General features: G+C 40.8%; 1 protein-coding gene and 1 long non-coding RNA gene across 5 annotated transcripts in view; one reads left to right on the top strand and one right to left on the bottom strand.

The window, feature by feature from the left end:
• LOC140530919 (uncharacterized) overlaps window positions 1-26,999 on the bottom strand; it is a 949,813-nt gene that overhangs the window by 483,135 nt on the left and 439,679 nt on the right. For 3 of the 4 annotated variants that reach the window (XR_011976162.1, XR_011976160.1, XR_011976163.1), the window contains 3 exons: window positions 15,890-16,421; window positions 13,832-13,947; window positions 12,440-12,553 (listed from right to left, as the gene is read on the bottom strand). This is a non-coding gene — a long non-coding RNA (uncharacterized lncRNA). The remainder of the gene's footprint in view (window positions 1-12,439; window positions 12,554-13,831; window positions 13,948-15,889; window positions 16,422-26,999) is intronic. The other variant, XR_011976161.1, reaches the window with a different exon arrangement.
• Window positions 18,932-26,999, top strand: part of LOC140531015 (A-kinase anchor protein 9-like) — a 103,589-nt gene continuing 95,521 nt past the window's right edge. Inside the window, exons 1-2 of the mRNA XM_072650216.1 lie at window positions 18,932-19,080; window positions 19,173-19,593. Of these exons, the coding sequence (XP_072506317.1) occupies window positions 18,932-19,080; window positions 19,173-19,593 (570 nt within the window). The remainder of the gene's footprint in view (window positions 19,081-19,172; window positions 19,594-26,999) is intronic.

Below are 26,999 nucleotides of genomic sequence, written 5' to 3'. Positions count from 1 at the left end.
TATTTCTCCCTTAATGCTATAAACTTTTTATTTATGAACATTCATAGACATAAGAACAAGCATAAATATGCTTGTTGACGCAGCATATTATACAGCTTCTATTAAAAGCTGTATATCCAAAAGCTGTATATCCAAAAGCTGATATCCAACCCTGGACTATCAAGTTACAAAGGACATCCTTCACATTTGAAAACTGAGCTTGGTTGACAGTCCTGGGAATCCCTGAAGATCACAATGTCTTGATCTAGAATTTATTTTTGGACAATGTCTTAGTTGTTTTTTTAAAGGTATCTTTTTGCTTTTTTCTTTTACTTTTCATTATTTGTATTTGTCTGAGTTAAACTTTCATTCATGATATATTTTTGAGTTTTCTCATTCTTTGGGCTCATTAGAATTTAATTTTGTTTCATAGCTTCCATTCAAACCAGAAAATTTGCATGTGCCTACTTCAAATTATTTAATTTTTAGCCTTCTTGGTATTTTAAGCTACAATGATTAATAAAAATGCCATAGACCTTAAATATGGTATCTTGGGGTTCTAGTTGTCAGGAGTCACACTCAAATGAGAATCAAAACCCAGTCCAGGTTGCTAATGTATCATGTCTCTAAAATGACTCACTTGCTCTCACCTATATGTAGGCTCTCTGTTGATTATGGAATGTAATTGGCTTCTGCTCCAGAAAGGAATAAAAGCTTTCTTCATGGCTGCTAATCTGGTTGCTTCTCTTTTGCCTTTTGCCTTAATTAGACCTCCAGACTCTATACTAATCTACAACCTTTTAAGAAAGGTTTTAAGAAAGATTTCTGGCTTCCATGTGTTCCTTGCCTCTTCCAGTCCCACTTCTGAACCCTTGAACATTTCCTTGGTCCTGAGGTGATATTAATACAGGAGCAATTGATTCTTTTAATGAATCACTTGACAGGTATTTCTTAAGCATCCACCCAGTACTACACAGACTACAAATTAGGTACCAGAAATGATCCTAGTACACAACGTTGTTTGTTTCTGGTTAGGAAGATGGTCTTTACAAGAAATAGTCAGATATGACAGCTAATGAAGGCAAAATAATTTACAACAGCAATTCTTAACCTTGGATGCATGAACTGTAAAAAAAATTCTAATAACTGTATTTCAGTTATATTAATTTTTCCCTCCTAATTCTATGTATTTTATTTTGTGCATTTAAAAATATTCTGAAAAGGGGTCCACAAGCTTCACCAGACTGTCAAAGGGCACCATCCATCTGTCTGTCTGTCTGTCTGTCTGTCTGTCTGTCTGTCTCTCTCTCTCTCTTAGACACACACACACACACACACACACACACACGTACAATTAAAAGAGAGAGAGATCAATACAATCTGGATTATCCTAAAAGTAGTATCTAGGAGAGGGATAGAGAGAGAAAAGAAAGAAATGTATGCTAGGAGAGGAAAAGAGGAAGTAATAAAAGCAGAGCAGAAAGTGACATAGTCTTTTGAGAGATTAGAAGACAGAATTCCTTTTGAGGAATAGTGGGAAATAAGCTTCTATGATGGAGATGGGTACAGATATTATAGAAAGCTTTAAAAAGAGAAACTGGGACCTCTTCACTTAAACCATAAGAAAACAGGGAACAAAGCTGAATTATGTGTTCTCTCCCAGCACCCAGTAGAGTATGTTGCACAGAATACAGACAATAAATATTTGTTGACTGAACATATGCTGAATGCTCTGATGACTAAGGTGGTGGCTCTTCTATAAGTGTATGACAGAGTAAAAGTGGATTTTGTTGTTTTAAATCAATCTGAAAGAGTTCTGAAGGACTGAATGATACGGGAAGGGAACAGAGGCACAAAGATTAGCTAGTAGGCTACTACAGTAATTCAGGCATGAGATAATAAGGCAGAATCAGTATGGGACGGTCAAGAGAGTACTGAACATGGAACAGAGAATCAAGCCATGAACAGACATTGATTAAGCTCCTACTGTGTGCCAGGTTTCATGATATAAAGACATTAATGAAGCCACCCCTGCTGTCTAAAAGTTTATATTCTATTGAAAGAAATAACATACAAACATATAAATAACCATAAAGTACATATGAAAGAAATGCAAAATAATTTGTGTCTGGGGGATTAGGAAAGGCCTCATGCAGATGTGTTTTTGTTATGTTCAGCCAATTCTTGTTACCCCATTTGGGATTTTCTTAGCAAAGATACTGGAGTGGTTTGCCATTTTTCTTCTTTAGCTCATTTGACAGATGAGGAAACTGAGGCAGAGTTAAGTAACTTGCCCAGGATCACACAGCTAGTAAATGTGAGGCCAGATTTGAACCCAGGAAGACGAGTCTTCCTAACTTCAGGCCTAGAACTCTATCCACTGTACCACCTAGCTGCCTCATGTAGCTCATATCTGAAGAAATTTAGGAATTCTAAAAGGCAAACATAAAGAGGGAGTAGACTCCAGGCAGTGTATACAAAGGCACAGAGGTAAGAGATGGAACGTCATGTTCTGAAAAATACAAATGGACCAGTTTGGTTGTAACATAGGGTACATGAAGGTGATTAATTAAGTAAGTAAGTACCATGTAATAAAGCAATCTAAAGCTAGACTATGGAGGGCTCTAAATGCCAAGTGGAAAAATCTGTATTTTATCCTGGAAGATAAAAGAAGCCATCGGAACTTTTTGAGCAGGGTATTGATGTGATGAGAATTGAGCTTTGTCAGCTCTATGGGAGTTGGAGGCTTAAGGCAGGGAAGTCAATCCCAAGACTAATCATCAAGGTAAAAGATAATAAAGACTGAACTAAGGTAACACAGATTCAATAGTGAGAAGAGGATGGATAGAAACAAGACATATTATGGATGCAGAATCCACAGGGTTCAAAGCCAGTGCCTAACATTTATAGTCCATGTGACTATGGGCAAGCCATTTGACTTGTAACCTACATAGGCATCTGTAAATTGGGGATAATATTAACTTAAGTACACACATCATTCTGAGAAAAGATTCATAGGCTTCACCAGGAATCTATGACATTAAAAAAAAGAGAAAAGGTTAAGAACCCCTGACTTTGAGGATTTGACTATAGGTAATACATCCAGGAGGTTGGTAGACAAGAGCCTGAGACTTCATTTGTAGACTCAAGAGGCTTGGGAAGTACTGAAAAATTTATCAAGAAAGGCTAACTGGGGAAAAAAAAAAACTTGGTCAGAAGTCAGCACCATGGATGGCTCCAAGGGAAGCTTGTTGCTCTAACACCTTTTTAAAGTGAGACAAACTGGCTCCTTTTCCCTGGAGGCAGCTTGGAAGTACTTGGCTAGTTGTCTGCTGTGTTTTAATGGACTAGGTCTGTTACCCGTAGTCTATATTTTCCCTTACAGTCTGTTCTACACAGCCTACACTTTGGATTTTTTCCTCTCTTCTACCTGAATAGCATTTTAGAGTTTATAAATCACTTTCCTCACAACAGCCTTGTGAAGTAGGTTGTGAAAGTGGTTTACTTTTCATTTGCCTCCACTAAGAGGTCACACCCTCTTTTGCCTGGCAGAGTAGGAATTTGGGGGGTATGAACTGAACCAGAAGAACTATGAGGCTCCTTCCAACACTAAAAGTGTTTAATTCTGTGGTATTCTAACCAGGAACTGAACATTTGGACCATAACAGGAAGCAATGAGTCAAAGCCAGCAATCAGAAATCACCAACACTGCCACTATGCTTGTGTCTGGTTTCACAGGGTCCTGCTCACTCTCACAGATGCATCCTTGGCTACTGAAGAAGCACAGGTGAAGCATATGGCCTCAACTGCCATGTTAATCCCCACTGGTAGGGTGATTGACTCTAGCAGTAAAAATTGCAGAGCAATACCTCCCTGCCTATGCACCTATGTACAGGAGCCACATAAAACAACTGGTTTGAATCTCTGGGAACCCCACCTCTGACACCCACTAGCTATGTGACCATTATGCAAGTGACTCACTATCTCTCAGTTTCAGTTTCTTCATCTTTAAAGTAGGCATAATATTTCTTGCAGCATCTACTTTATAGGGTTGATGTCAGACTCCAATAAGATAATATGTATGTATGTGTATATATATATACACATGAAGCACTTTAAAATACCTATTATCATTATTAAATGTCTTTCACCAAATGCTGTTATCACTTTGATAGACTCTGCTGTCTTATTTAGCTGAAGTTACTTCACTGAGGTGAGAGAGTTATTATTTTGGGCTGTCTGTGAACCAGATCATATATGACAGGACTATATTACCCAAAATATATTGTCCCTGAAGTTCAAGGTGATTTGCCCTTCTTGTCTTCCGTGATCATCTGTCCCGAGCAATTCTATAACCATAAGTTGAGAAGAAAGTTTTCTCATTATCTATGTTTCTGAAAGAGTAGTGTCTAAATGCAGACTCCTACTGATCTTGATTTGCTTGGGTAGTTGGAGGTCTTTGAGGAGGAATCTTGCATAGTGTCACTAGGAGTCTATGATGAGTTTTGGCTCCCCCCCGACACACACATAGATGTATGTCTGAGGCATGGTCATCTAAAGCTCTCAAGGACTTTGGGTACCATCACAGACCATTTTACCAAAAGTCTCAATGGAACTTTCTGGTTGTTTAGTCCTATAAACTTCTTAAGGCCTATACTCCTCTCCATGTTGTCAGTACTTGGCCTTTCCTGTGATTAACATATCTCTCTACCTGCCTACTCTCTTAATCCCAGATAGCGTGGGCTTGGAGAATGGAGAAACTTTGGCATGAATACTATCCCTGACACCTACTAGTTATATGACCATGGACAAGTCCTGTGACTTCTCTGTACCTCAGTTTCTTCATTGGTGAGGTAGGTGGAAATAAGAATGAATGAATGAAAAAGCATTGATTAAGGACTTAGAGTGTGCTAGGCACTTTCTTCTGTACTAGGAAAGAAATGCAAAAAGGCTAATTTCTGCCCTCAAGAGGTAGACATTATATATTAAGGCAAGACAACACATTTAAGGGAGTGGTGTCTAGGGAAAGATGCTTTGATTTAGAAAGTCATGTGTAAGTTAAGCGGAGGCATAGGAGAGTTGTTTGAATATTCTTACTCAAAAGGCTCTCTAATCTCATTAATTTTTCCAGTGATTCAGATCATGATTCATCCATGCTTGACCATCCAATGTGTTTCTTGCCTCTCAACATACTAGAGGTCTTCCTTGCGTACTTCTGATATCAAGAGAATACCTGTGAAAAATTCTGCCATCTCTCACCCTTACAATGTGACCAGCCCATTTTAAATTCTTATTATATAATTTCTTAATGACAGTTCTTACTTCTTTTCTTCTTTAAGCTCCTTGTTGGTTTTATGTTATATCTTGGTCACATCAACTGAAAACACTCTCCATTACCTTCTGTGTGAGATACATTTCTAGTTCTTCAGAAACTTTTGGATTGCATGGCTCCCTGTCATATAACAACACCAATAAAATGTTGATGTTGAAAAAGATGAGTCTTTGCCTTCAAGGTAACCCTGGAATCATTAAAGAGAATTTGAAATGTCTTTAAGGCAATTTCTGTCTTCACCTCTAGGCCCAATTCACTGACCATTTATTCCAGAGGTGTAAAGCTCCAAGTACTGCCCAATTCAGACTAAAATGTGGTTGGGAAATATCTAGCAAAATAAATAAAAATATGATATAACATAAATAATGTTAATTTGTGATTTTCTAAGTCAATATAGATCATGGATTTTGTTCTATTTGAGTTTGACACCACTGATCTAAACTGTCTACATCATAGATTCACACTAATGTAATGATTATCTCTGCAGATGGAAACAACCTATGAAACAAGAAAAAAAATAACCTGATCTTTAGTTGTATTTAAATAGAATGTCCAGAAAGAAGGAAATCTTGTTTCTGTTGTAGTCTGCTATGGTCAGCCAGAATATGGAATACTGTATTTGGTTCTGAGACCCACATTTTAGGAAGGATACTGACAAAACAGATCATATCCAGGGGAGATCAGTCAAGATAGACTAAAGAGTATGCTATAGAAGGATGATTTGAAGAAACAAGGGTGTTAAGATGGAAGAAGAGAGGCCTAGAGAAAGGAGGGAGGGACATGATGGGTATCTTCAGGTATCTGGCTCCAGAGAGCAGTACTAGGAGCACTGGATAGAATCTGCAGAGAAGTACATTGTGACTCAATATAAAGAAAAATTTCCTAGAGATTTCTTAGTCAGATTAGTTGTACAGCCCTGAACACACAGGTCTTTAGAGTTGTATAACTTCTTGTTGGAGGTGGCACAGTAGACAGAGTGCTGCATCTGGAGTCAGGAAGACTTGAGTTCATATCCTGCCTCGCACCTAACTAGCAGTATGGCCCTGGGCAAATTAACATTTTTCAGTCTTAGTTTCTTCATCTGTAAAATGGGGATAATAGCTTCTATTTCAAAAGATTGTTGTGAGGATCAAATGAATTGATATATATGTATCTATATAAATATATTGAATATATACAATATATAGACATATTTAAAATACTTTATAAACCTTAAAGTACTACAGAAATGCTAACTATTAATATTATTGTCATGCACACATAATTATGAACAGACTGGTACAGTAGAATGTCAACTCATTAAGGGAAAAGACCGTTACATTTTTGTCTTTATACCCCCAAAGCCTAGCTCAATACTTGGCACACAGTAGGTGCTTAATACATTTTTCTTGAATTGAACTGAATTGAATTAGGGTATGAGTTGAAGTAAATGATTTGAGTTTCCTCCCAACTCTTGGGATCTCTGGTTTATGATCCCCTTCGTGCTAATAATCAGGGATCATAAATTCCCTATAACTTGAGGAAGGCAAGTGATACAGTAGATAAGTACTGGACCAGGAGTTAAGAAAACCTGAGCTCAAATACTGCTTCAGACACTTTATACTTGTATGACCCTGGACATGTCATTTAACTTCTGTTTGCCTCTATTTCTTCAAATGTAAAAGGAAGATAATAATAGCACCTGCCATCATCATTCAGTGGGAGTTTGGAGTATGATGGAAAACAGAGCTGTGACTAGGAATCCTTCTTCTTGAGGCAAAAAAAAAATGTTACAGGAAGCACATTTAAGCTTGATTTCAGGAAAATTTTTCCAACTATTCAAGTTGTCCACAATTGAAATGGGTTGCCTCATTTTACTCACTGGAGTTCACAAGCCAAGACTGGATGACCATTTATTTGTCAACAAGTCAAGTTAACAACCATTTATGGAACACTTATTATGAGCCTGGCTTTGCTAAATTGGATAAACTGTTTGGGTATGTTACAAGGGGGACTCATTATGGGTACAGACTAGTCAGTGATTCTGAATTTCTAATAACAAAGTATTATTACAGATTCTTTCTTAAAGGAATACTATAGGAAGATTATTTTTGGTTGCTATGTGAGGGATAGCTTGGAAAGGGGAGATCTCTCCTGGGAACAGAAAGACCAGTTGTAAAATGAGTGTCATAGAGATGATGAAGGCCTGAGCAAGAAAAAGAGAGAAATGTGAGTGATGAGGAAGTAGAATTGGGCAAATTTGGTAGTTTAACTAATATGGAGGGAAAGGAAAGGAACGAATCAAGGGGAGACTCTAGGTTTGAAAATCTGGATGACTGATAGACTGATTGTATCCTAAACAAAAATAGAAATGTTTGGAGAATAGCCTAGTTTAGGGGAAAAGGTCACGAGTTCTGTTTTGGAGGTTCTGAGTTTGGTATGCCAATGGGATATCCCACTGGAAATGCTGAATAGGCCGCTGGTGACACAGAACTGGAACTCAGGAGAGCCATTAGAGGTGGATTTGGGAATCATCTGCATAGAGGTGATGAGATCACTGAGGGAGCATAGAAAAAGAAAAGAAAAGGTTCCTTAAAGGACACCCATGATTAAGATTACAGGTCTCTTGGTTCTCCTCCTACTCCTGTGGCTGATCCTTTTTAGAATCCTTCGCTGTCTTCTCAAGCACCAAGGTTCTGTCTCTGTCTCTTCACTTCTCTTTCTCTCTACTCTATCCCTTAGTGATCTCAACAATTGCTGTAGTTTCAATGATCAAATCAGAGAGATGATTTAAAAAATTTCCCACCATTTGGTTTAGTGCTTTCTGCATATTAAACATTTAATACAAATATTAGTTAAAGAATAGGTGGGAGTGGAATGGTGAAACCAGTTGTCTAGGACAATGATATTAAGTTTACTACCCTGAGAAACTGGTAGAATAGTGGCACCATTAATTAAAAAGAGACAAATCAAGAAGTGGAGCCAGTCAAGAGGAGAAATTTGGAACCTAGAGATCATTTAGTCTAGCTCCCTCATTTTCAAATAAGAAAAGTGAGGGTGAGAATGTTTCCATGACTTTCCCAATATCACATAGATAAAAAGGAGGTAGAAGCAATATTGGAATCCAGGTCCTCTGAATCCAGATCCAGCAATTGTTCTGCTGTATGGATAAGTTTGCAGGGTGATAGCCAAGGAGAAATGTTTGTAGTAGGTTGGAAATAGTCCATGAGACATTGCAATGCCATGAAGTTAAAGCAGAAAAGTACAAAATTGGGCAATGATTCTATGCTCCTGGGAATCGTTAGAAACTACCAAATATAAGCCAATCTAATCCAACAAGAACTTAATTAAGCATCTATTATGTGCAAGGAACTGGAGATAGCAAGATGAATAAAAAAAACTTAAATTCTACCGAAGGAAATAGAAACAAGTGGAAGACATAAGTGGGGGAGAGCCAAATACTAGCTCTGAGCACTTGACGTAAATTTTATGAACTGTACGAACATGTTTTGGGGCACAAGATTGTCAATGGTGCGCACCTTGGCTCTTTCCTATGCTAACCAAGACTTTGACCAGCATTAAGAAGGAAGCAATCCAACTCTGTGATTATTCTGTTCCACCATACGTAGCTATCAAGAAGTGAGGAAAACTAGTGTATTCTTTGTTGGATACATAATTAGATGTTCATTCCTTTTGGTCAGACTCTGTGACTCCATTTGGGGTTTTCTTTTTTTTTTTTTTTGGTTTTTCTTGAATATTTATTTTTGTTACCTAGAATTTGTTTTTCTTTTTCTTTTTCTTTTTTTTTCTTTTTTAATTTTTAACATTTATTTTCACACAATTTTGTATTACAAATTTTCTCCCCTTTTATCCCCTCCCCCCTCAAACCCGAGCTTTCTAATTGCCCCTGTGACCTATCTGCTCTCTCCTCTATCCTCCCTCCCTGCCTTTGTCTCTGTCTTCTCTTTTGTCCTGTAGAACCAGATAGCTTTCTTGACCCCTTAACCTGTATTTCTTGTTACCCAGTGGTAAGAACATTACATTTGGTCCTAACACTTTGAGTTCCAACCTCCTTAGCTCCCTCCCTCTCCACCCCTTCCCCTTGAAAGACAGGCAATTCAATATAGGCCATATCTGTTTAGTTTTGCAAATGATTTCCATACTAGTTGTGTTGTATAAGACTAACTATATTTCCCTCCATCCTATCCTGTCCCCCTTTACTTCTATTTTCTTATGGTCCTTTCCCTCCCCATGAGTGTCGACCTCATATTGCATTCTCCTCCCCATGACCTCCCCTCCATCCTCCCTCCCACCCTGCTTGTGCCCCTGTCCCCCACTCTCCTGTATCATGAGATAGGTTTTCCTATCAAAATGAGTGTGCATTATATTCTTTCCTTTAGTGGAATGTGATGAGAGTAGACCTCATGTTTTTCTCTTGCCTTCCCTCTTTATCCCACCACTAATAAGTCTTTTACTTGCCTCTTTTATGGGAGATAATTTGCCCCATATAACTTCTCCCTTTCTCCTCCCAATATTTCTCTCTCACTGCTTGATTTCATTTTTTTTTTTTAATATATGATCCCATCCTCTTCAATTCACTCTGTGCACTCTGTCTCTATGTATGTGTGCGTGTGTGCATGTGTGTGTGTGTGTGTGTGTGTACTCCCACCCAGTGCCCAGATACTGAAATGTTTCAAGAGTTATAAATATTGTCTTTCCATGTAGGAATGTAAACAGTTCAACTTTAGTAAGTCCCTTATGATTTCTCTTTGCTGTGCGCCTTTTCATGGTTCTCTTCATTCTTGTGTTAGAAAGTCAAATTTTCTTTCCAGCTCTGGTCTTTTCATCAGGAAAATTTGAAAGTCTTCTATTTCATTGAAAGACCATTTTTTCTCCTGAAGTATTATACTCAGTTTTGCTGGGTAGGTGATTCTTGGCTTCAGTCCGAGTTCCTTTGACTTCTGGAATATCCTATTCCATTCCCTTCTATCCCTCAATGTAGAGGGTGCCAGATCTTGTGCTATCCTGATTGTATTTCCACAATACTTGAATTGTTTCTTTCTAGCTGCTTGCAATATTTTCTCTTTCACCTGGGAATTCTGGAATTTGGCCACAATGCTCCTAGGAGTTTCTCTTTTTGGATCTCTTTCATGCGGTGTTCTGCGGATTCCTTGAATATTTATTTTGCCTTCTGGTTCTAGAATCTCAGGGCAGTTTTCCTTGATAATTTCATGGAAGATGATGTCTAGGCTCTTCTTTTGATCATGGTTTTCAGGTAGTCCCAGAATTTTTACATTGTCTCTCCTGATTCTATTTTCCAGGTCAGTTGTTTTTCCAATAAGATATTTCACATTATCTTCCATTTTTCGAATCTGTGCGGTATGTTCTGAGATATCTGTCTTTCTCGAAAAGTCCTTAGCGTCCATCTGTACCATTCCAGTTTTGAAAGATCTATTTTCTTCAGTGAGCTTTTGAATCTCCTTTTCCATTTGGTTAATTCTGCTTTTGAAAGCATTCTTCTCCTCATTGGCCCCTTGCACCTCCCTTGCCAGCTGAGTTAGGCTAGTTCTCAAGGTGCCAATTTCTTCAAAATTTTTTTGGTTCTCCTTTAGCAGGGAGCTGATTTGCTTTTCATGCTTCTCCCTCATCCCTCTCATTTCCCTTCCCAGTCTTTCCTCCACCTCTTTATCTTGATTTTCAAAATTCCTCTTGAGCTCTTCCATGGCCCGAGCCCATTGGGTGGGCTGGGACACAGAATCCTCGATTTCTGTGTCTTTGCCTGATGGCAAGCATTGTTCCTCCCCATCAGAAAGGAAGGGAGGAAGTGTCTTTTCTCCGATAAAGTACCCTTCAATAGTTTTATTTCTTTTCCCTTTTCTTGGCATTTTCTCCAACCAGTGGCCTGACCTCTGAATGTTCTCCTCACACTCACCTCGCCTACTGGTCCTCCCAGCCAGCGTTTGGGGACTGAGATTCAAATGCTGCTTCCCGCCTTAGGATTTTTGGCGGGGGCAGGGCTGCTATTCAGTGTGAGAATTAAATTCAGGTGCTGAGGTCAGGGGCAGGGCCGCCTCTCTGGCTCAATTCCCTCAGGAGGTTTATGCACAGACCTTCCACAATGGATCCAGGCTCCAGTCCGTTTGGGGAGCCCCCGTCCGCAGCCGCCTCTCAGCCCCCACTTCCCGGGGGGGCCTGAGCCATGGGGGCACCCCACTCCCCTCTCAACCCGCCAAAGAGATTCTCTCACCCACCCCCGTCAGTCACCTGTTGGTGGGGAAGCCCGTGCCGCTGCTGAAGATCCCCCCTCCGGAGCCCTCTCAGATCTGTGCCTGTCCGACCCACGGCCGCCGCCGCCGCAGATCCAGGCTGGGCTCTGCGTCTGCAGCGCTACGGACCTTCTGCGAGAGGTTTGCAGGTCCCTCTGGGGGTGGGGGGACCCGCGTGGCCGCTGGAGATCCCGTCCTGTAGCCCTCTCAGATCTCTTCCCCTCGGTGTTGCGGCCGCGGCAGGGCCGCACTCCGCTCCCCGTCCCAGCGCCCAGTCCGTGGCGCGAAGGACCCCCCCCCATAAAAGGTCCGCAGGTCTCTCCAGAGCAGAAATCTCCCTCGCTCCAATACTCCGTGGTCTCTGGCTGCAGAATTTGCCCTGGCTTGGTCCCCTCTAGCCATTCTGTGGTTTGTGTGTTCGGAGCTATGTGTATGTGCGTCTTTCTACTTCGCCATCTTGGCTCCGCCCCCCATTTGGGGTTTTCTTGGCAAAGATACTGGAGTGGTTTGCCATTTCCTTCTCCAGCTCATTTGGCAGGTGAGGAAACTGAGGCAAACAAGGTTAAGTGACTTGCCCAGAGTCCCAGTTAGTAAATATCTGAGGTGAGATTTGAACTTGGGAAGATGAGGCTTTCTGACTCCAGGTTCTATCCATTTTTCCACCTAGCTGCCCCAAATTAGATAGCAGCATGTAATAAATACTAGGTCATTTTCAGCTTTAAGGAGTCTGACTCAGTACTAGTTAGCATTTTTATTACTGACTTCTATAATGGAATAAAGAGGTTGCTGACTAAATATGCCAGTGGGTGGGGTGGCATGGCGAGGCACCTTATAATTCTGGATTAATATTTTTAAAAACTCAACAAATTATAGAAGTACTTACGATACAGATGTGACAAGATGGCATCAGGATTATTCATTCACCCAGGCAGGAACAATTTACAATGCGGACTTGTGACATCCACAAGTCCAGAAAGAGGTTTTTGGTGCAAACAATCTGGGTGTTTACAGAAATCAAAAGATAAGTGAGTCAATAAAAAAGGGTTGTGTCTTTAAAAAAATCAACTAGGCTATCCAAACGGGAAGTTAGAAGGTAGGAGCCCCAAGATAATCTTGTTAAGTATTTATTTTGTCCTTACTCGAAAGCTGTCAGATCTGGTGACCTGCTAACTTAAATGAGATATGGAGGACTTGGGGAGAATCCAGGGGACAGAAATGATAAAAGGTCTCTTTGGGCCCAAGAGAATAAAGGCCCCCAAATCTAAAGCAATGGGTAGAAGGTGAAAAGGGGAAATATTGCATTATTATATTATATTTTGGGGGGGAGGCAATCAAGGTTAAGAGACTTGCCCAAGGTCACACAGCTAATAAATGTCTGAGGTCAAATTTGAACTTGGGTCTTCCTGACTCCAACAATGAATTACTTTAAGGGGAAATAATTCTAATTATCCAAAAGGTGAATGGGCCACCACAGGAGGGAGTGGAACCTGCTTCCTTCCTACCTCCCTCCCCTTCAACACCTCCCCTTGGGAGTCATTCAGGTAAATGACCACTTGGAGGGGAACACTTGTGACCTTGAGGTCACATGTGGCCCTGTAGATCCTCAAGTACAGCTCTTTGACTGAATCCAAACTTCACAGAACAAATCCCCTTAATAAAAGGATTTGTTCTGTGAAACTTGGACTCAGTCAAAAAGCCACACTTAGGAACCTAGAAGGCCACATGTGACCTCAAGGTCACAGGTTCCCCACCCCTAATTTGGGGAATCAATAAACATTTATCAGCTGTTGACTCTGTGCCAGTCACTGTTCTAAGAGTAGAAGGTTCAAAAAACGATTTAAAAAAATCTCTGCTCTCAAAGTCACAGTATGTTTAGAGGGAATTTCTTAGACCACTCTTTGTCAGTTCTATCAACGAAATGATATTGTTTGGGTTATAGGTACAGGTTGGACTAAAAGGCCTCTGAAGTCTCTCCCAGCTCTGGGAGTCTGTCATTCTAGGACTTAAATTTGTGACAACTGAATGATACAGAGAGGGTGATCATAATGACTCAGAACAAAAATAAATAAATAATGTGATTTATAATGCTGTATATACTTAGCATAAAGTTCTATATCCAAAGGGATGTGTGATTTCACTGGTAAGGGAGCTCCATCAATGCAGACTGACCCATATCAAAACCCTTCATGTCTCAGTAGCTAGTTTCATGAATTGTTGTGAGAAAATAATGTACTTGATGGCTTACCTTTGAATAAGAAACCTCTTTCAGACTCACCTGACATGGTTTTCTGCTAACAGGTGGTTGCCAGGTCATGCTCTAAGCCTTTCCACTTTGTCAGGCCTTGCAGAACTTGTTTCCCACTGCCACATTCTTTGAGAATCCGAGGCTTCCTGCATGTCATGAGAGGGACTTTATTGGAGTAGGCTCTGTATACTCAAGACAGCATGGTATAGTGGATAGACAGCTAGCCTTGAAATCAAGAAGACCCGGATTCAAGTACCATGTTTATCTCACATTTGTTGTGTGACTCTGGATAAGTCACTTCTCACTTTCCCATGAAACTGTCTAAGACTTTCATTGTCCAGGAATCTTCTAAAAGGATGATATCATTGGTGAAAAAAATTGTTCTAACTTTATAAAGGATTTTCAAATTTGTTATTAAGATTTTAAAGATTTATTAAAGATACTGAGGTGATCTTGAAGACATTTGTATGTAATTTATTTTATAAACAATAAGCTGGCATTATCCAACTAAAGATATAATGCACAACAAGTAGGTTCCTTTGTATAGTGCCTTTAGAAATTTTATTGTTAAAAACAAACAATAATAGCTAATATTTATGTGGCACTGGAAGGTTGTAGAATACTATATGTGCTGTTTCACTTGATCCTCATAACGACTCCTGACTTGCAAGATAAACACTATTATTAGTTCCTGTTTACCTTAGTTTCCTCATCTGTAAAATGAGCTGGAGAAGGAAATGGCAAACCACTCTGGCATCTCTGCCAAGAAAACCCCAAGTGGGCCCACAAAGTATCAGGCATGACTGAAAAACAACTGAATGATTGCTGGGGATGGAAGCTCAATTCTATGTGGACAGTCTCGGGCGGGAAAAGGTGGGCACTTCTAAATCTTAGAGTTCTCACGAGGCCCCCCAGGAAACGACTGGGAATCGAGGTGAACCGAGCTATCTCGTGTATTTCCTCCTCTTCCCGTGAGAAACGTGATGGGAGGAGCATCCCAGCTCTGGAGGCTGTCCCGGATCTGGCACACCTATTGTTACCTAACAGGCTCGGTATTGACGTGTAAACTCCGCGACGGGAGAGCTTAAGTAGGGTCAGGAAAGCCTGAAAGCTCTCTTGGGCGGAGGGGCCACGTGTGTGGACAGAAGGCTCCGTTTTTCCTCTCTCTGCTCTTCCCTCCGCCTCTCTCCCCACTTACACTTCTACTTCCAATCTCTTATTGTAAGATCTTTGCCTCCTTGGGAGATCTTTCTCTCTCCCTCCTAAGGAAGAATTCCGCCTGCACTTGTAACCAGAACCCTGAAATAAAGCTCAACCCTTGTTCGACTCTGATAGGCCTCTTCTCTCATATGAGTATCCGGTTTGGCCAGCCGAAGACCTCCGATAGAGGTAAGGTAAGACTCGGGTAGCCCACAGGCCTCTAGGCCTGGCAAATGATAATTTAAAAAATCCAATGTTGAAAATGGATAAGGGACTTGCCCAGGGTCACACAGCCAGCATGAGGCTGGAACAGGATTTGAACCCAGGTCTTTCTGATTCCAAGCTTAGCTCTCTGTCCATTATGCCACATGACTCTAAACAAAAAACTAATTTTGCTGAGAATAAGATCCAGTGCACCCCATCTTCATTAATGTCAGATCAGGTTGATACTGAAGGAAGCATAAATCTATTAAGACATTAAGTTAATTTTTAAAAGCTTTTCACAATTTAAACAGAGAATTACCAAAAAGTAACATCATATAGTTGGAACCTATCACACAAGTAATTTTCATTTCTGGATTCTGGACTTTTAGCAATGTAACTATAATCTTTCTGGGTCAGTTTCCTCATCTGTAAAAGGAGAAAGTTGGATCAGATGATCTTTGAGGTTCCTCTGAATTATAAAGGTCTACCATTCTACTCCTTGCATGTCACATGCCCCTGAACTGGTAAGTTTCAAACATGGAACAAAAAAATAAATAAACAATTTGAAACTAAAGATCAAAAAACCCCTCCCAGGTTAGGCCTGTTTTTGCAGCATGAAGAGATCTGACTGGTTTACTCCCTTAATAAAAAAGAATTAAAAATTTTTTAAAAAACCCGCCTTACCCATGTTCAAGTCAAGAGGCTGAGGTTGGAGCGTAGAGCTGCTGACACACTTACACGCTCGGTTTTGAAACACATGTATCACAATCAGGGCTCTTGCTTGTTCCTTTGTTTGATTTCATCTGCATTTCTTGGACCCCTCCTTTTCCAGACTGCTGACCTTTCATGCGCCCTCCTAGGATGTCTCAGACTACCAGACCTTCAGCACAAGACAGGGTCCTTCAAGGTAACATTGGAGACCCTTCTCACTTTTTTTATGACATTTCTCTGAGCCTGAAGGTATTGTTCAGCCCAGGAATACATACATACATAAATATGTAGGTATATACATATATACATGTGCATTACATATATATATATTGTGTTTGTGTGTGTATGGGAGGGTGGGGAGGAAAGGAGAATGGTAGTAGGAGGGAACTGGAAGATGGGGAGAATTACATTAGAGGAGGGATGAGGTGAAAGGTTTGTCCAGGAGGTTGAGTTCAACTGGTCTTCATTGACTATTTGCTATTTGCATGACAATACCATAGGGATCCTGGGGGAAAAACACAAGATGAGTAAAACTCCTGTTTCAATCCTTAAAAAGCTTACATTTTTATTAGAAACTGGTTTAGTTGGTTTCTGTTCCACTCAGAAGACCTTAGGGCTTAAGCTAGTTATGAAACTGAGGCTTGTGGTATAGGGACCTTTCTGAATCTCAGCATAAAGGAGGAGCGTAAGGGTGTGCCCACAGGGGACTGAGTTCCTTTCATTCACCCAGTTTCTTCATGGGTAAAATGCAGGAATTTTTAAGGTCCTTTCCAGGACCTTAGGTCAACCCTTAGTTCACCCCCTTCACTACTAAAATCTTCAGAGACACTCTCCTTTCCCAGGAGAGTAAGGGCATGGCAAAGAGCTGGCTGGAGGTTCCTTTCTCCCCCAGGTGAAAGAGCAGGGAGATTTATAGTCAGAGAATGATAACATTTAGTAAGCATTTACCATGTGCAAAGCACTGTTCAGAATTCTGGGAACCAAAAGATAAAAGAAAGACAGACGTTCCTATCTCTCAGAAACTCAAATTCTACTAGGGCAAATTTAACACATGCACAGGTAAGAATATACAAAGCAGGGAGTAAAGAAATGGGGTAAGAGAACAGCCACATAAAGTGGTACAGGATAACTGTGAGGTAATAGCTGGGGAGAATGAGAGGGGGCTTAAGAAGGAGGTTGTATTCATCCTTCATTGCTGAAGAAGACCATGCAATCAGAGAAATAATGACATGACTTGCACTTGACTTTGTTTTGAGTGAGGGAAGGCTATGCAAGGTCACCAGCCTCACTTCTCCAGAGCCATCTGAATCCAGTGACCTGATATTCATCAGGATGACTGGAGATGACCCAGGATGCACTGAGAGATCTTGGCCAGCATCTATGCAAGTACTCACTCAGGAAATGCCCACTCATTGAATAGACCTGTTTAAGAAGTAGTCAGGGCATGGCCCCTTCAATGAGGTCAAGAAAAAGAAAGACATCAGGCTGGGTGAGAAACACTCTTAAGCAAGGATGGAGGAAAAGAAGTTGAGAAAGGAATGCATCCCAGTCATAGAAGTCAGACTGTGCTGGGAGAGGCTTTCCAGACGAATCAGACACATCTCAGACTTTTCGAACATCTTTTTCTTAAAGTCTCAGCTAAGCTGCCACCCTATACCTGACATCTCCCCCATTCTTCTGACCGCCAGATGTTACTGTGCCCTCTTGCTTCAAATTACTTCCAAATCTACCACCCCTAATTGGCTCCTCAACTGTCTTTGAGCTCTCCTTTGCCTCCTTTCCCTTCTACCTTGCCTTAGTTACCTAAGGACATGTGGAAGAGGAACTCTGGGTGTAATGGAAGGATTCAGAACCAGAGAAGCAAGATTTCAATCTCAGTTCTGCAACCTGTGTAACCTTGGACAGGTCAGCTAGCCCAAGCTTCAGTTTCCTTATCCATAAAATGAAGAGGATGGCCTATATGGCCTCAAAAATTGAGATTTTAATTACTGATGTTGCACTGCCTGCTGTATTTATAGATACAGATATATATATATATATATATATATATAGATAGATAGATAGATAGATAGATAGATAGATCTCTTTCTCTGTATATATATACGTACATATATATGCATATATATATATATATATACACATATACTGCTAATATTTATATAGTCCCTACTATGTGTCAGGCACTGTCTTAAGCACTTACAATCATTATCTCATTTGAACCTCACAACAACCCTGGGAGGGAAGTGCTGTTACTATCTCCATAAAAGATAAGTTGTTTTGAAAGCTGAAGGAGAAGTTTGGGATCATTTCTTACAGGGGTTCTTAATCTGGGGTCCATGAAATTGTTTTATTTTAATTAACTATTTCAGTATGTAAGTGGGAATTCAATATAATAAGTATTTCAATTCTACTGGTTTCCTTTGTAATCCTATACATTTTATTGTATGCATTTAAAAACAGCATTTCGAGAATGGGGTCCATAGGCTTCAGCAGCCAGTCACAGGAGATTACGACACAAAAAAGTCCACCCCCCTTCATTTTAGAAGGGAGGGAACTGAGGTCCTGAAAGTTCAAGGGATTTACGTTAAAGGGATTTCTTAAATCCAGGACGTTAGAATTTAGAAGCCTAGAAAGGCCAACCTTCCTTCTCGTTACAGATCGGGGAGCACGAGGCTCGCGGATGCCACCTCGGGGGCCCGAGACTCGCGGATGCCAGGGGTTAGAACCCAGAGGCTCCGTTCCCGAGGTCCAGAGCTGTGTCTTGACCTCCACACTGGCTCTCCAAGGTCTCCAAGCCCAAATCCAGGGCTGTCTCCACGGGTCCATCCTTGGGCCCAAGTTTGAATAAAGCCACCCAATACGGGCGCTTCAGGGCCAGAACGTAATCCTGCTCTCCAAGCAGAGAGTGAGCACACTTTAAACCACTAGGCAGTATTCCTGGGTTCGAATCCTGCCTCTCCCTGCTCCTCATTGCCTGCGGGGACTTCTGCTGGCCTCAGTTTCCCCATCCGTGAGATGGGGGAGGTGGTTGCAGGGCCCTTTTCCATGCTGTTGATCATCCTCCCATTTTCGGTTGGTCCACAATGGTTTGCCCGGAGTATCTCCCCCTGGAGCACCCGGGCTGACCTGCCATTTGGGCGCACCCCCTCCCCGCCCCCCAGCGCGTAGCCCAAGGCCAGACGCCACGTGGTGTGCCCTTCATCTAGGCTGCTTGGCTTGACCTAGCTGCCAGGTAGGCTGGTCTCCATCCCCCGAGGCCCGGGAAGGCGGGAGTGGGGGGGCGGGGAGAGGGCCCGGCACGCGGCGGGGGGCCTGGGGGTGGGGCCTGGAACGCGGCGGGGGGCTCAGGGGGCGGGGCTCTCGGCGCACCTGCCCGAACCCTTGTCCACGGCGACTGCGCGAACGTTCTCCTGCCCCTTCTCCCGCCCTCCGCCTCAGTGTTTCCGTGGAGACGAGGATGGCGGCTACGCCGGACGCGGTCCTCCCGTGAGCCGGCGTGGAGAGTTGGCGCGGGGCCGGTGGCCGAGCACTGCGGTGCCCAGTCCCGGCCCACCGAGACGTCAGTCTCAATCAGACCTTTCCCTTCTCTTTCCCTCCCTCCCTGTCCCTCTTCCTTCCCAGCGCAAGCCATGGAGGACGAGGAGCGGCAGAAGAAGCTGATCCGCGGCAAGGCTTTGGTAAGCCTGGCCCTTCCCGGGGAGGGCGGGGAGGTGGAAGCCCGGGGCGAGAGCGGGGCTGGGCTCGGGCCCTGCTCCCAGCGCGAGGTGGCGGGGAAGGGCGCTGTCTTGGCAGCGGGGGGTCGCTGGGCCGCCCCTTGGGGCTGGGCTCCCCGGTGCCTGCGCCCCGCATCGCGCCAGCTGCGGACCCCGGCCCGGGGGAGCCTTCCTGAGACCCGGCTTTTGTCTCCTCCTCGGTGGTTTTCTGCCGATTTCCCACCTTGGGGAAGGCGGAAAAGCGGGGCGGGGTCTTGTCTGCTCCCTGTGCCCCCCAGATTGCGGTGTCTTTTGTCTTCTCTCCCTTTCTCCCCTGGCCCCCCCCCCACGCACGCAGCTGAGGTGCAGGTTTGGACAGGTGGGCTCCTTCCTTTCCTCCCTGCACAGTCGCAGGGGGGCCCCCACCCCGGGTTTGGCGCTGGTGGACAGCGGGATGGGCCTGTGACAGCTGTCCGGGGACGGCCCTGCGCAGCTATGTCCTGAAGGTGCCACGAGTGCCAGCTGTGAAATCCTGCAGGGAAGGGGGGCGTGTGTTCAGGAGAGGGGTGACCTCTCTTCTCGCTCTTGACGTTTGCAGTTCTTTGTGGTGGGAAGGGGGCTAGCGGCCTTGAGGTGAACGGAGGCTTCAGGGAGGATCGCTCGGCATGTTCCACAGTTGCGGGACAAACTTGGCTCAACAGTGATGTGTTTGGGTTAAAGCGAGCAGACATTTTCATCACTTTAATTTTATTTTTTAACGTGACTTTAAATTGCTTTTCAGAATGGTTGGATCAGATCACAGCTTCTCCAAGGAGCCGTTACAACACTGGTTATTTCTATCTTTTGTTATCTATGCTGGAGATACTTTAGCTGTATCGTACCTGTGGTTGTAAGAATCACTGACCTTGTACTTTAAGGTTTTCAAAGCACTTTACACGTTTGATCTTCACCATCCTGTGGGTGCTATTTTTATTTCATAGATAAGGAAACCCACCCAGAAGTTAAGTGATTTGCTCCTGTTCCTACAGCTAGTAAGTGTTTGAGGCAAAATTTTCAATGTGGATTATTACATAACGGATTTACACTAAACATATTATTGAGAGTAGTGACTTGGTGGTGTAGAAAATAACCTGGAGTCAAGAGAGACGGAGGTGTGAATCTTGCCTCTGTCACTTAGTAGCTGCTGTCCATGGACAATCACTTCTCCTCTTCTGCAAAGTGTGGGGGTAGGGAGGATAGTGCCTTTCCTACGGTTTTGTAAGCGTCAAATTAATTAATCCATCCAATGTTTTTTGTAAACTTTAAAGTGCTACAAAAGTATCAGCTATTATTGTAGACAAGATGCAAATTATAATAATGAATCTCTTTTAAAAAAACATTTCTGAGAATATTTATTGCTCTAAAATGCCTTTGGGCTTTTTTGGATCATATTCAGACCATCTTTATTAAAGATAAGTTTTAGTATTTCATGACTTAAGAGTTTTAAACTGTCATATTTAAGATAATTACTAGTATTTAAGTACTGAAAGGATTCGTGATGTGGATATACCTATCATTGATTCGAAATCTCCCTTCCTCCTCTTCTATTTGAGTTGCTGTGGCCTAACCAAATAGTCAGCACCTGGTAGCCCAACCTGCTTCTGCTGTGCCTTTTCAAACTTAACTAGGCAGGTCCTCCAATAAGGAACCATGTCCATACTTTTTTAGCCTTTTCTAAGTCCTGCCAAATTTGCTGGCATAGCTTTCCAGTGTCACTACCGGTATTGTACCTGCCCATATGATTGGCTGTTCCTTTCAAACTGGCCTCCCCCGAGTGAATTCAACAACAGAACCAAGTTTTATCTATAGACAAATTGGTGTTAATGGTTAAGATTTTAGTGAGTACAGCTTTCACTGAGTCTTCACATTAATACTTCTGGGCTCACTTTATTTAGAGTCAAGGCTTGAGTGACTGAATTTATTCAGTTGGGTTTTTTAAGTGCTGGGAGTGAAGAGAACATTCTTAGAAGCCTCTTTATTGCTGCTTCAGTTGCTGCATTCCGAGTTCCTGAGTAGAATGTTTGATGTTTGTGTACAAGTTGAGGGAGCAAGGAGGCTATACCTTCAAAAAACCAATCAAAGAAGATGTGGTTTAGTGAAAGATTGCTGGATTGGGAGCCAGGGACTCGGGATTGGTCAGTCCAGGACACCTTTAATGTCCATGTGACCTTAAGAGAGATAGTTTTTTATTCTCTCTTGTCTGAAGTCCCCTTATCTGTAAAATAAGAGAGGGGAGTTGATTTTTTTGACCTTCAAGGCCATTTATAATTCTAAAGCTTTGATCACATTATCTGATTTTACAAAATTCCTGCTTTGCCTTTTAACCTGGAATTTTCTCTACCTTCAATCCAGGTATCATTCTTTAACTGAAAATAAAACCATTCTGAAACAACATAGCTTATTGTTTGGACAGTGATACAGTGTATCATTTTTTTCACAAGGTTCAGAGACTGACAGCATTATAAAGATCATGCAGTCCATACCCCGATCCCAAACCCCACAGATAAGAAACAGAGGTGAGAGAAGTTCAGTGACCTACTCAGGGTCACCCAGGATCAGAGATGAAACTTGAACCCAGGACTGTTTTCACAAAACTAGAATTATAAATCTTCTGGGTTTTTAAAATTTTGTCTTTGACAATTCTGCATGAGAAAGGTCAGAACCCCTATTCCTCCTACCTGATTCTGCTTAGAGAAGCTGCATAAGCATGCTGAACAGAGCAGGGTTTAAATGGGAGGAGGGGGCCAGTGTTTGTAGTAGCTGATCTCTAAGGTATCTTGCTTATTATCTGGGTGCCTACAGGAAAGTCACTTAATCACTTTAAGCCTTAGGTTTCTTATATTTAAAGTCTAGATAATAACATTTCTGCTGCTCTCCCTCATGGAGTTGTAAGGACAGGAAACCCTGTATAAATCATAAATTCCTACTATTAGGAATTTAACCTTTCTTTTAGAAGAAAATACTGATATTGCCACGTGGAATTGAAATCTTTTTTTTAATTGTGAAAGACTTTTTTTTTTTGAGAGACTTTTTTTGAGAAAGACTTTTGAAAAGTAATTTTCTGACACTAGTGGTACTTAGGTTGAAAAGAGCAAAAAATGTACTTTATTTTCTAAAATCAGTTATTTATAATTGGGCCCTTTGTCTAGAGCCCTAGAAATAAAAAATTTCTTATTAACCTCCAAAAGCAAACAGTTATAAGCACATTTTACTCCCTAAACATAGTTATCTTATTTTTATTGATGTCTTTTGGTTTTATATTCATTTCTAAATCTGTATTTCCCTTGGACCTGTTAGACAATCATTTGTAATAATTATTTTAAAAGAAAGAGAAAGAAAGGCAGTTCTGCAAAACCAACAATCCCTCTTAATTCTAGTGCATTCTCTCTGTTGATTATTTCTCATTTTGCTTTGTATATAGCTTGTTTGTACATATTTATTTGCATATTATTTACCTGATTAGATTGTGAGCTACTTGAGGGCAGGAAGTATCTTTTGTCTTTCTTTATATCTCCACTGCTTAGCACTCTTAGCACCACTGGCACATGGTAGCCATTTAATAAATGTTTATTGACTGACATACGGTATATGCAGTATTCCACACCAAGAGTCCCTTACCTCTTCAAAGAAAGGAAGTAAATATATTTTCTCAATTATTATCTCTCCTCCAGTCTCCCATTATCTTGTATTTATTTTGTCTATCCTACACTGTCGTTAAGGTCAGGGGTGGTTTCATTTTCTTTTAGTATCTCTTGTACAGTGCTATAGCAGTTATTTAATAATGGCTTAATTGATTGATTCTCCAGGGCCAAGTTTGGTCATAATTACTAATATTCAGTTTATTTTTTGTTTTGTTTTGTTTTTCCATCTTCGTTATCATTTATTTCTTTTTTCTAGAACTGTGCTAGCATCATTCTTGATGGTAGTATAGAGATGTATTGTTGAGAAAGGCAAAACAAACTGCCCATGCTGCAGAACTAAATGGTTAATTTCTTTTCCTGTCAAAACTATTGCATTATTTTTTCAAAGTAAAAATATTTGCAACTTCATATAAAAAGAGAGCATTATGGTGTTTGTGAGCAGAACCAAGTAAAGGTCGGTTTTGTTAAAATCCGCAGTAAATTATTACTGGTGCAAATGCATACTCTGTACTTCATAAAATTCTATTAATTCTCCAGCAAAATCCCACAAACCACAGCAGTACACTAATGTACAGAATTTTATATAACTGACAGTACCTTTTTTCTTAGGAAAAAAATCAATACAGTAACATTAAAACTAAGCTAACATTCTTTTTTGGTGGCCTCATGCTTTTTTGCTTGAATGGTAAGACTGTTAGTCTCTTTTACTAAATGTTCAGCAATAAACAAAATAGTTTTGGCCGGAAATGTCCAGTATCACATTAATACTACATGAAAAGCAGCGAAAAACATTATATTGATAATTAAACTGCTCAGTCCCACAAATTCTCAAGTATTGAGCTTATGAGTAAGGAAAAAAATTATAATTTCTGGACCTTGGAAATTAAAGCTACATTATTCTAATGTGAAGAAAGTAACTTTCTTTCAGCATTGTTTTATGCTTGTTTACAAGTACTGAGTCTTATTCAGTTCTTTTTTTTAAAGGTTTCTTTTTTCCCCTTAAATAATATTTTTCCTCAATTACATGTAAAGATAGTTTTCAACATATCTTTTATAAAATTTTGAGTTCCAAATTTTTCTTTCTTCCTTTCCTCTCCCCTCCCCAAGAGAGCAAACAATCTGATATACGTTATACGTGTATAATCCTGTTCAACATTTCCACATTAGTCATGTTGTGGAAGAAGAATCAGAACAAAAGGGAAAAACCACAAGAAAGAAAAAACCAAAAATAAAGTGAAAACAGTATGCTTTCACAGTGTTCTCCTGGTTCTCACTTTACTCAGCATCAGTTCATGTCAAGTCTTTCCCGGTTTTTCTTAAATCTTCTTGCTCATCATTTCTTATAGCACAGTAGACTTCATAGTTCTTTCTCGCATCATGAATACCATTTTCCATCACAAGTCTTTTGGAATTGTCTTAGATCATTGTATTGTTGAGAAGAGCTAAGTCTCTCATAGTTAATCATCGCACAGTGTTGCTGCGTACAATGTTCTCCCAGTTCTGCTCATTTCACTCGGTATCAGTTCATGTGAGTCTTTCCAGGTTTTTCTTAAATCCACCTGCTTATCATTTCTTATAGCACAATAGTATTCCATTACATTCACATACCACAACTTGTTCGCCACTCCCCAATTGATGGGCGTCCCCTCAGTTTCTGATTCTTTACCACCACAAAAAGAACTGTTATAAATATTTTTGTATGTGTCTGTCCTTTTCCCATTTTTATGATATCTTTGGGATACAGACTTAGTAAGTGGTATTGCTAGATCAAAGGGTATGCAGAGTTTGATTGCTCTTTGGACATTATTCCAAATACCTCTCCAGAATGGTTAGATCAGTTCACAACTCTGCCAACAATGCATTAGTATTCCAATTTTCCCACAATTTCTCCAACTCCAATTTACCATTTTCTGTTTCTGCCATATTAACCAATCTGATGGGTGTGAGGTGGTACCTCAGAGTTGTTTTAATTTGCATTTCTCTAATCAATAATAAGTTAGAGCATTTTTTTCCATATGATTATGGATAGCTTTAATTTGTTCCTCTGAAAACTGCATGGTCATATCCTTTGACTTGTAATTTTATAAATCTGTGAACCTTATTAAGTTCTTCAATTTGAATCAGTTCATTGCCAATAGCAAGGGAAAAATGTGTACAATTTATACCTGTTCTTCATGGTATTGGAGCTTTGCTGGAAAACTATATAAATCTCAAAGGATGAAACTAAGTGAAGGGATAGAATAAGAGGAGAGACTGAAAAATGGGCTGTTTAAAGCTTCTTATAGAAGAAGCTCTTAAAGAAGGAACTAGGAATCCAGGAAGGCAAGAAGAACTGAGCAGATAGAAGTGATCTGTTAAAGAGAGGCAGCATGATACAACTGAAGAAGTCTGGATTTGGAGTCAGATGACCTGGCCTCACATGGCAGCTGAGCTACAACTACTCAGGTGACTGTGGGCAAGGAATTTAATCTTTCTGGGTCTCCTCTGTACAATGAGGAGATTAAATCAGATGACTTTACAGCTGTAGATCTGTCATCCCATAGGAAAGTCAGAATGCAATCCAATAAGGATAGAGTTAACAAGGAGGGTTCCCGTATATGTTAACAATCCCAGTGAAACTGAAAGTTGGATAGTAGAACATTCGAAACAGGAAGTGAACAAGGAATGTATTTGAAGACGAAAGAGTCACAGGTAAAGAGTACATTATTCCATGAAGCAAATATCCTTTTTAAAGTTAATGAAATAAAACTAGACTCTACAAAATATTGTATATATTAAAACAAAACATTATTTTTCTGTTACGCTCTGTCTGCATTTCAGTAGATATGCATGTAATTACATTTTATCTCAAAATGCACAATATGTGAAAAACTCAAATTGATTCTCTTGCCGTGAATCATCAGCTATAAGGAATTTCCTTGTTCATTTTATATACTAGTAAAAGTTTAAATTTTCATACCATTAAAGCACCTTATGAAAAGTTAATTTTATTTAAACTTTATTTGCAAATTATAGTTTGCTTCTATTAATTCTGAACTTTTCATGATAGTGTAGTGGAAAAAACGCTGGACTTAGAGACAGAAGACTTGGGTTTGAGTTTTGTATTTGCTACATTATTAACTGTATGACCGAACAAATCAGTTACCTTTCTAAGTTTCCGCTTTCGTATCTATAATAAGGAGAAAAAAGTGCTTTCTGAAGTGTGGAGTGTTATATAATTAAACCATCACTACTAACTGTAGCATTGTGCTGTATTGTGCTCCCCTGCTCAGGGTTAGGGAACCTACAGTCTCAGTGCCACATGTGGCCCTCTGAATCCTCAAGCGTGACCCTTTGATGGAATCCACTTCCCTGGTATCATGTTCTAAATTTATAAAATGGATTAAGGGTTGGATTTAAGGTCCCTTCCAACTCTGAAAGTCTGTATATGAAATGCTACAGTAATTGTCAGATACAGAGAGCACTGAGATAGGTTTCAGGGACTTGAATTCTGGTCCATATTTTTTATGGTTTAATGATCATGGACCCTTTGAAGACCTCTAGTGAAAGGGAATCCACTACCTAAGAGCTACCCCATTCTACTTGGGGGCAGGTAAATTATTAGGATGTTGTTCCTCACAGGAATCCTAAATTTGCCTCTTTGCAACCTCTCCTCATAGTTATTTTACTTGGCTCTGAGATCATTCTCATGAATATATCCTGTTTGCATGT

This window comes from Notamacropus eugenii, chromosome 3 (genome assembly GCF_028372415.1).
Source record: "Notamacropus eugenii isolate mMacEug1 chromosome 3, mMacEug1.pri_v2, whole genome shotgun sequence".
Lineage (NCBI taxonomy): Eukaryota > Metazoa > Chordata > Mammalia > Diprotodontia > Macropodidae > Notamacropus > Notamacropus eugenii.
This window is presented reverse-complemented; position numbering and strand designations above follow the sequence as displayed.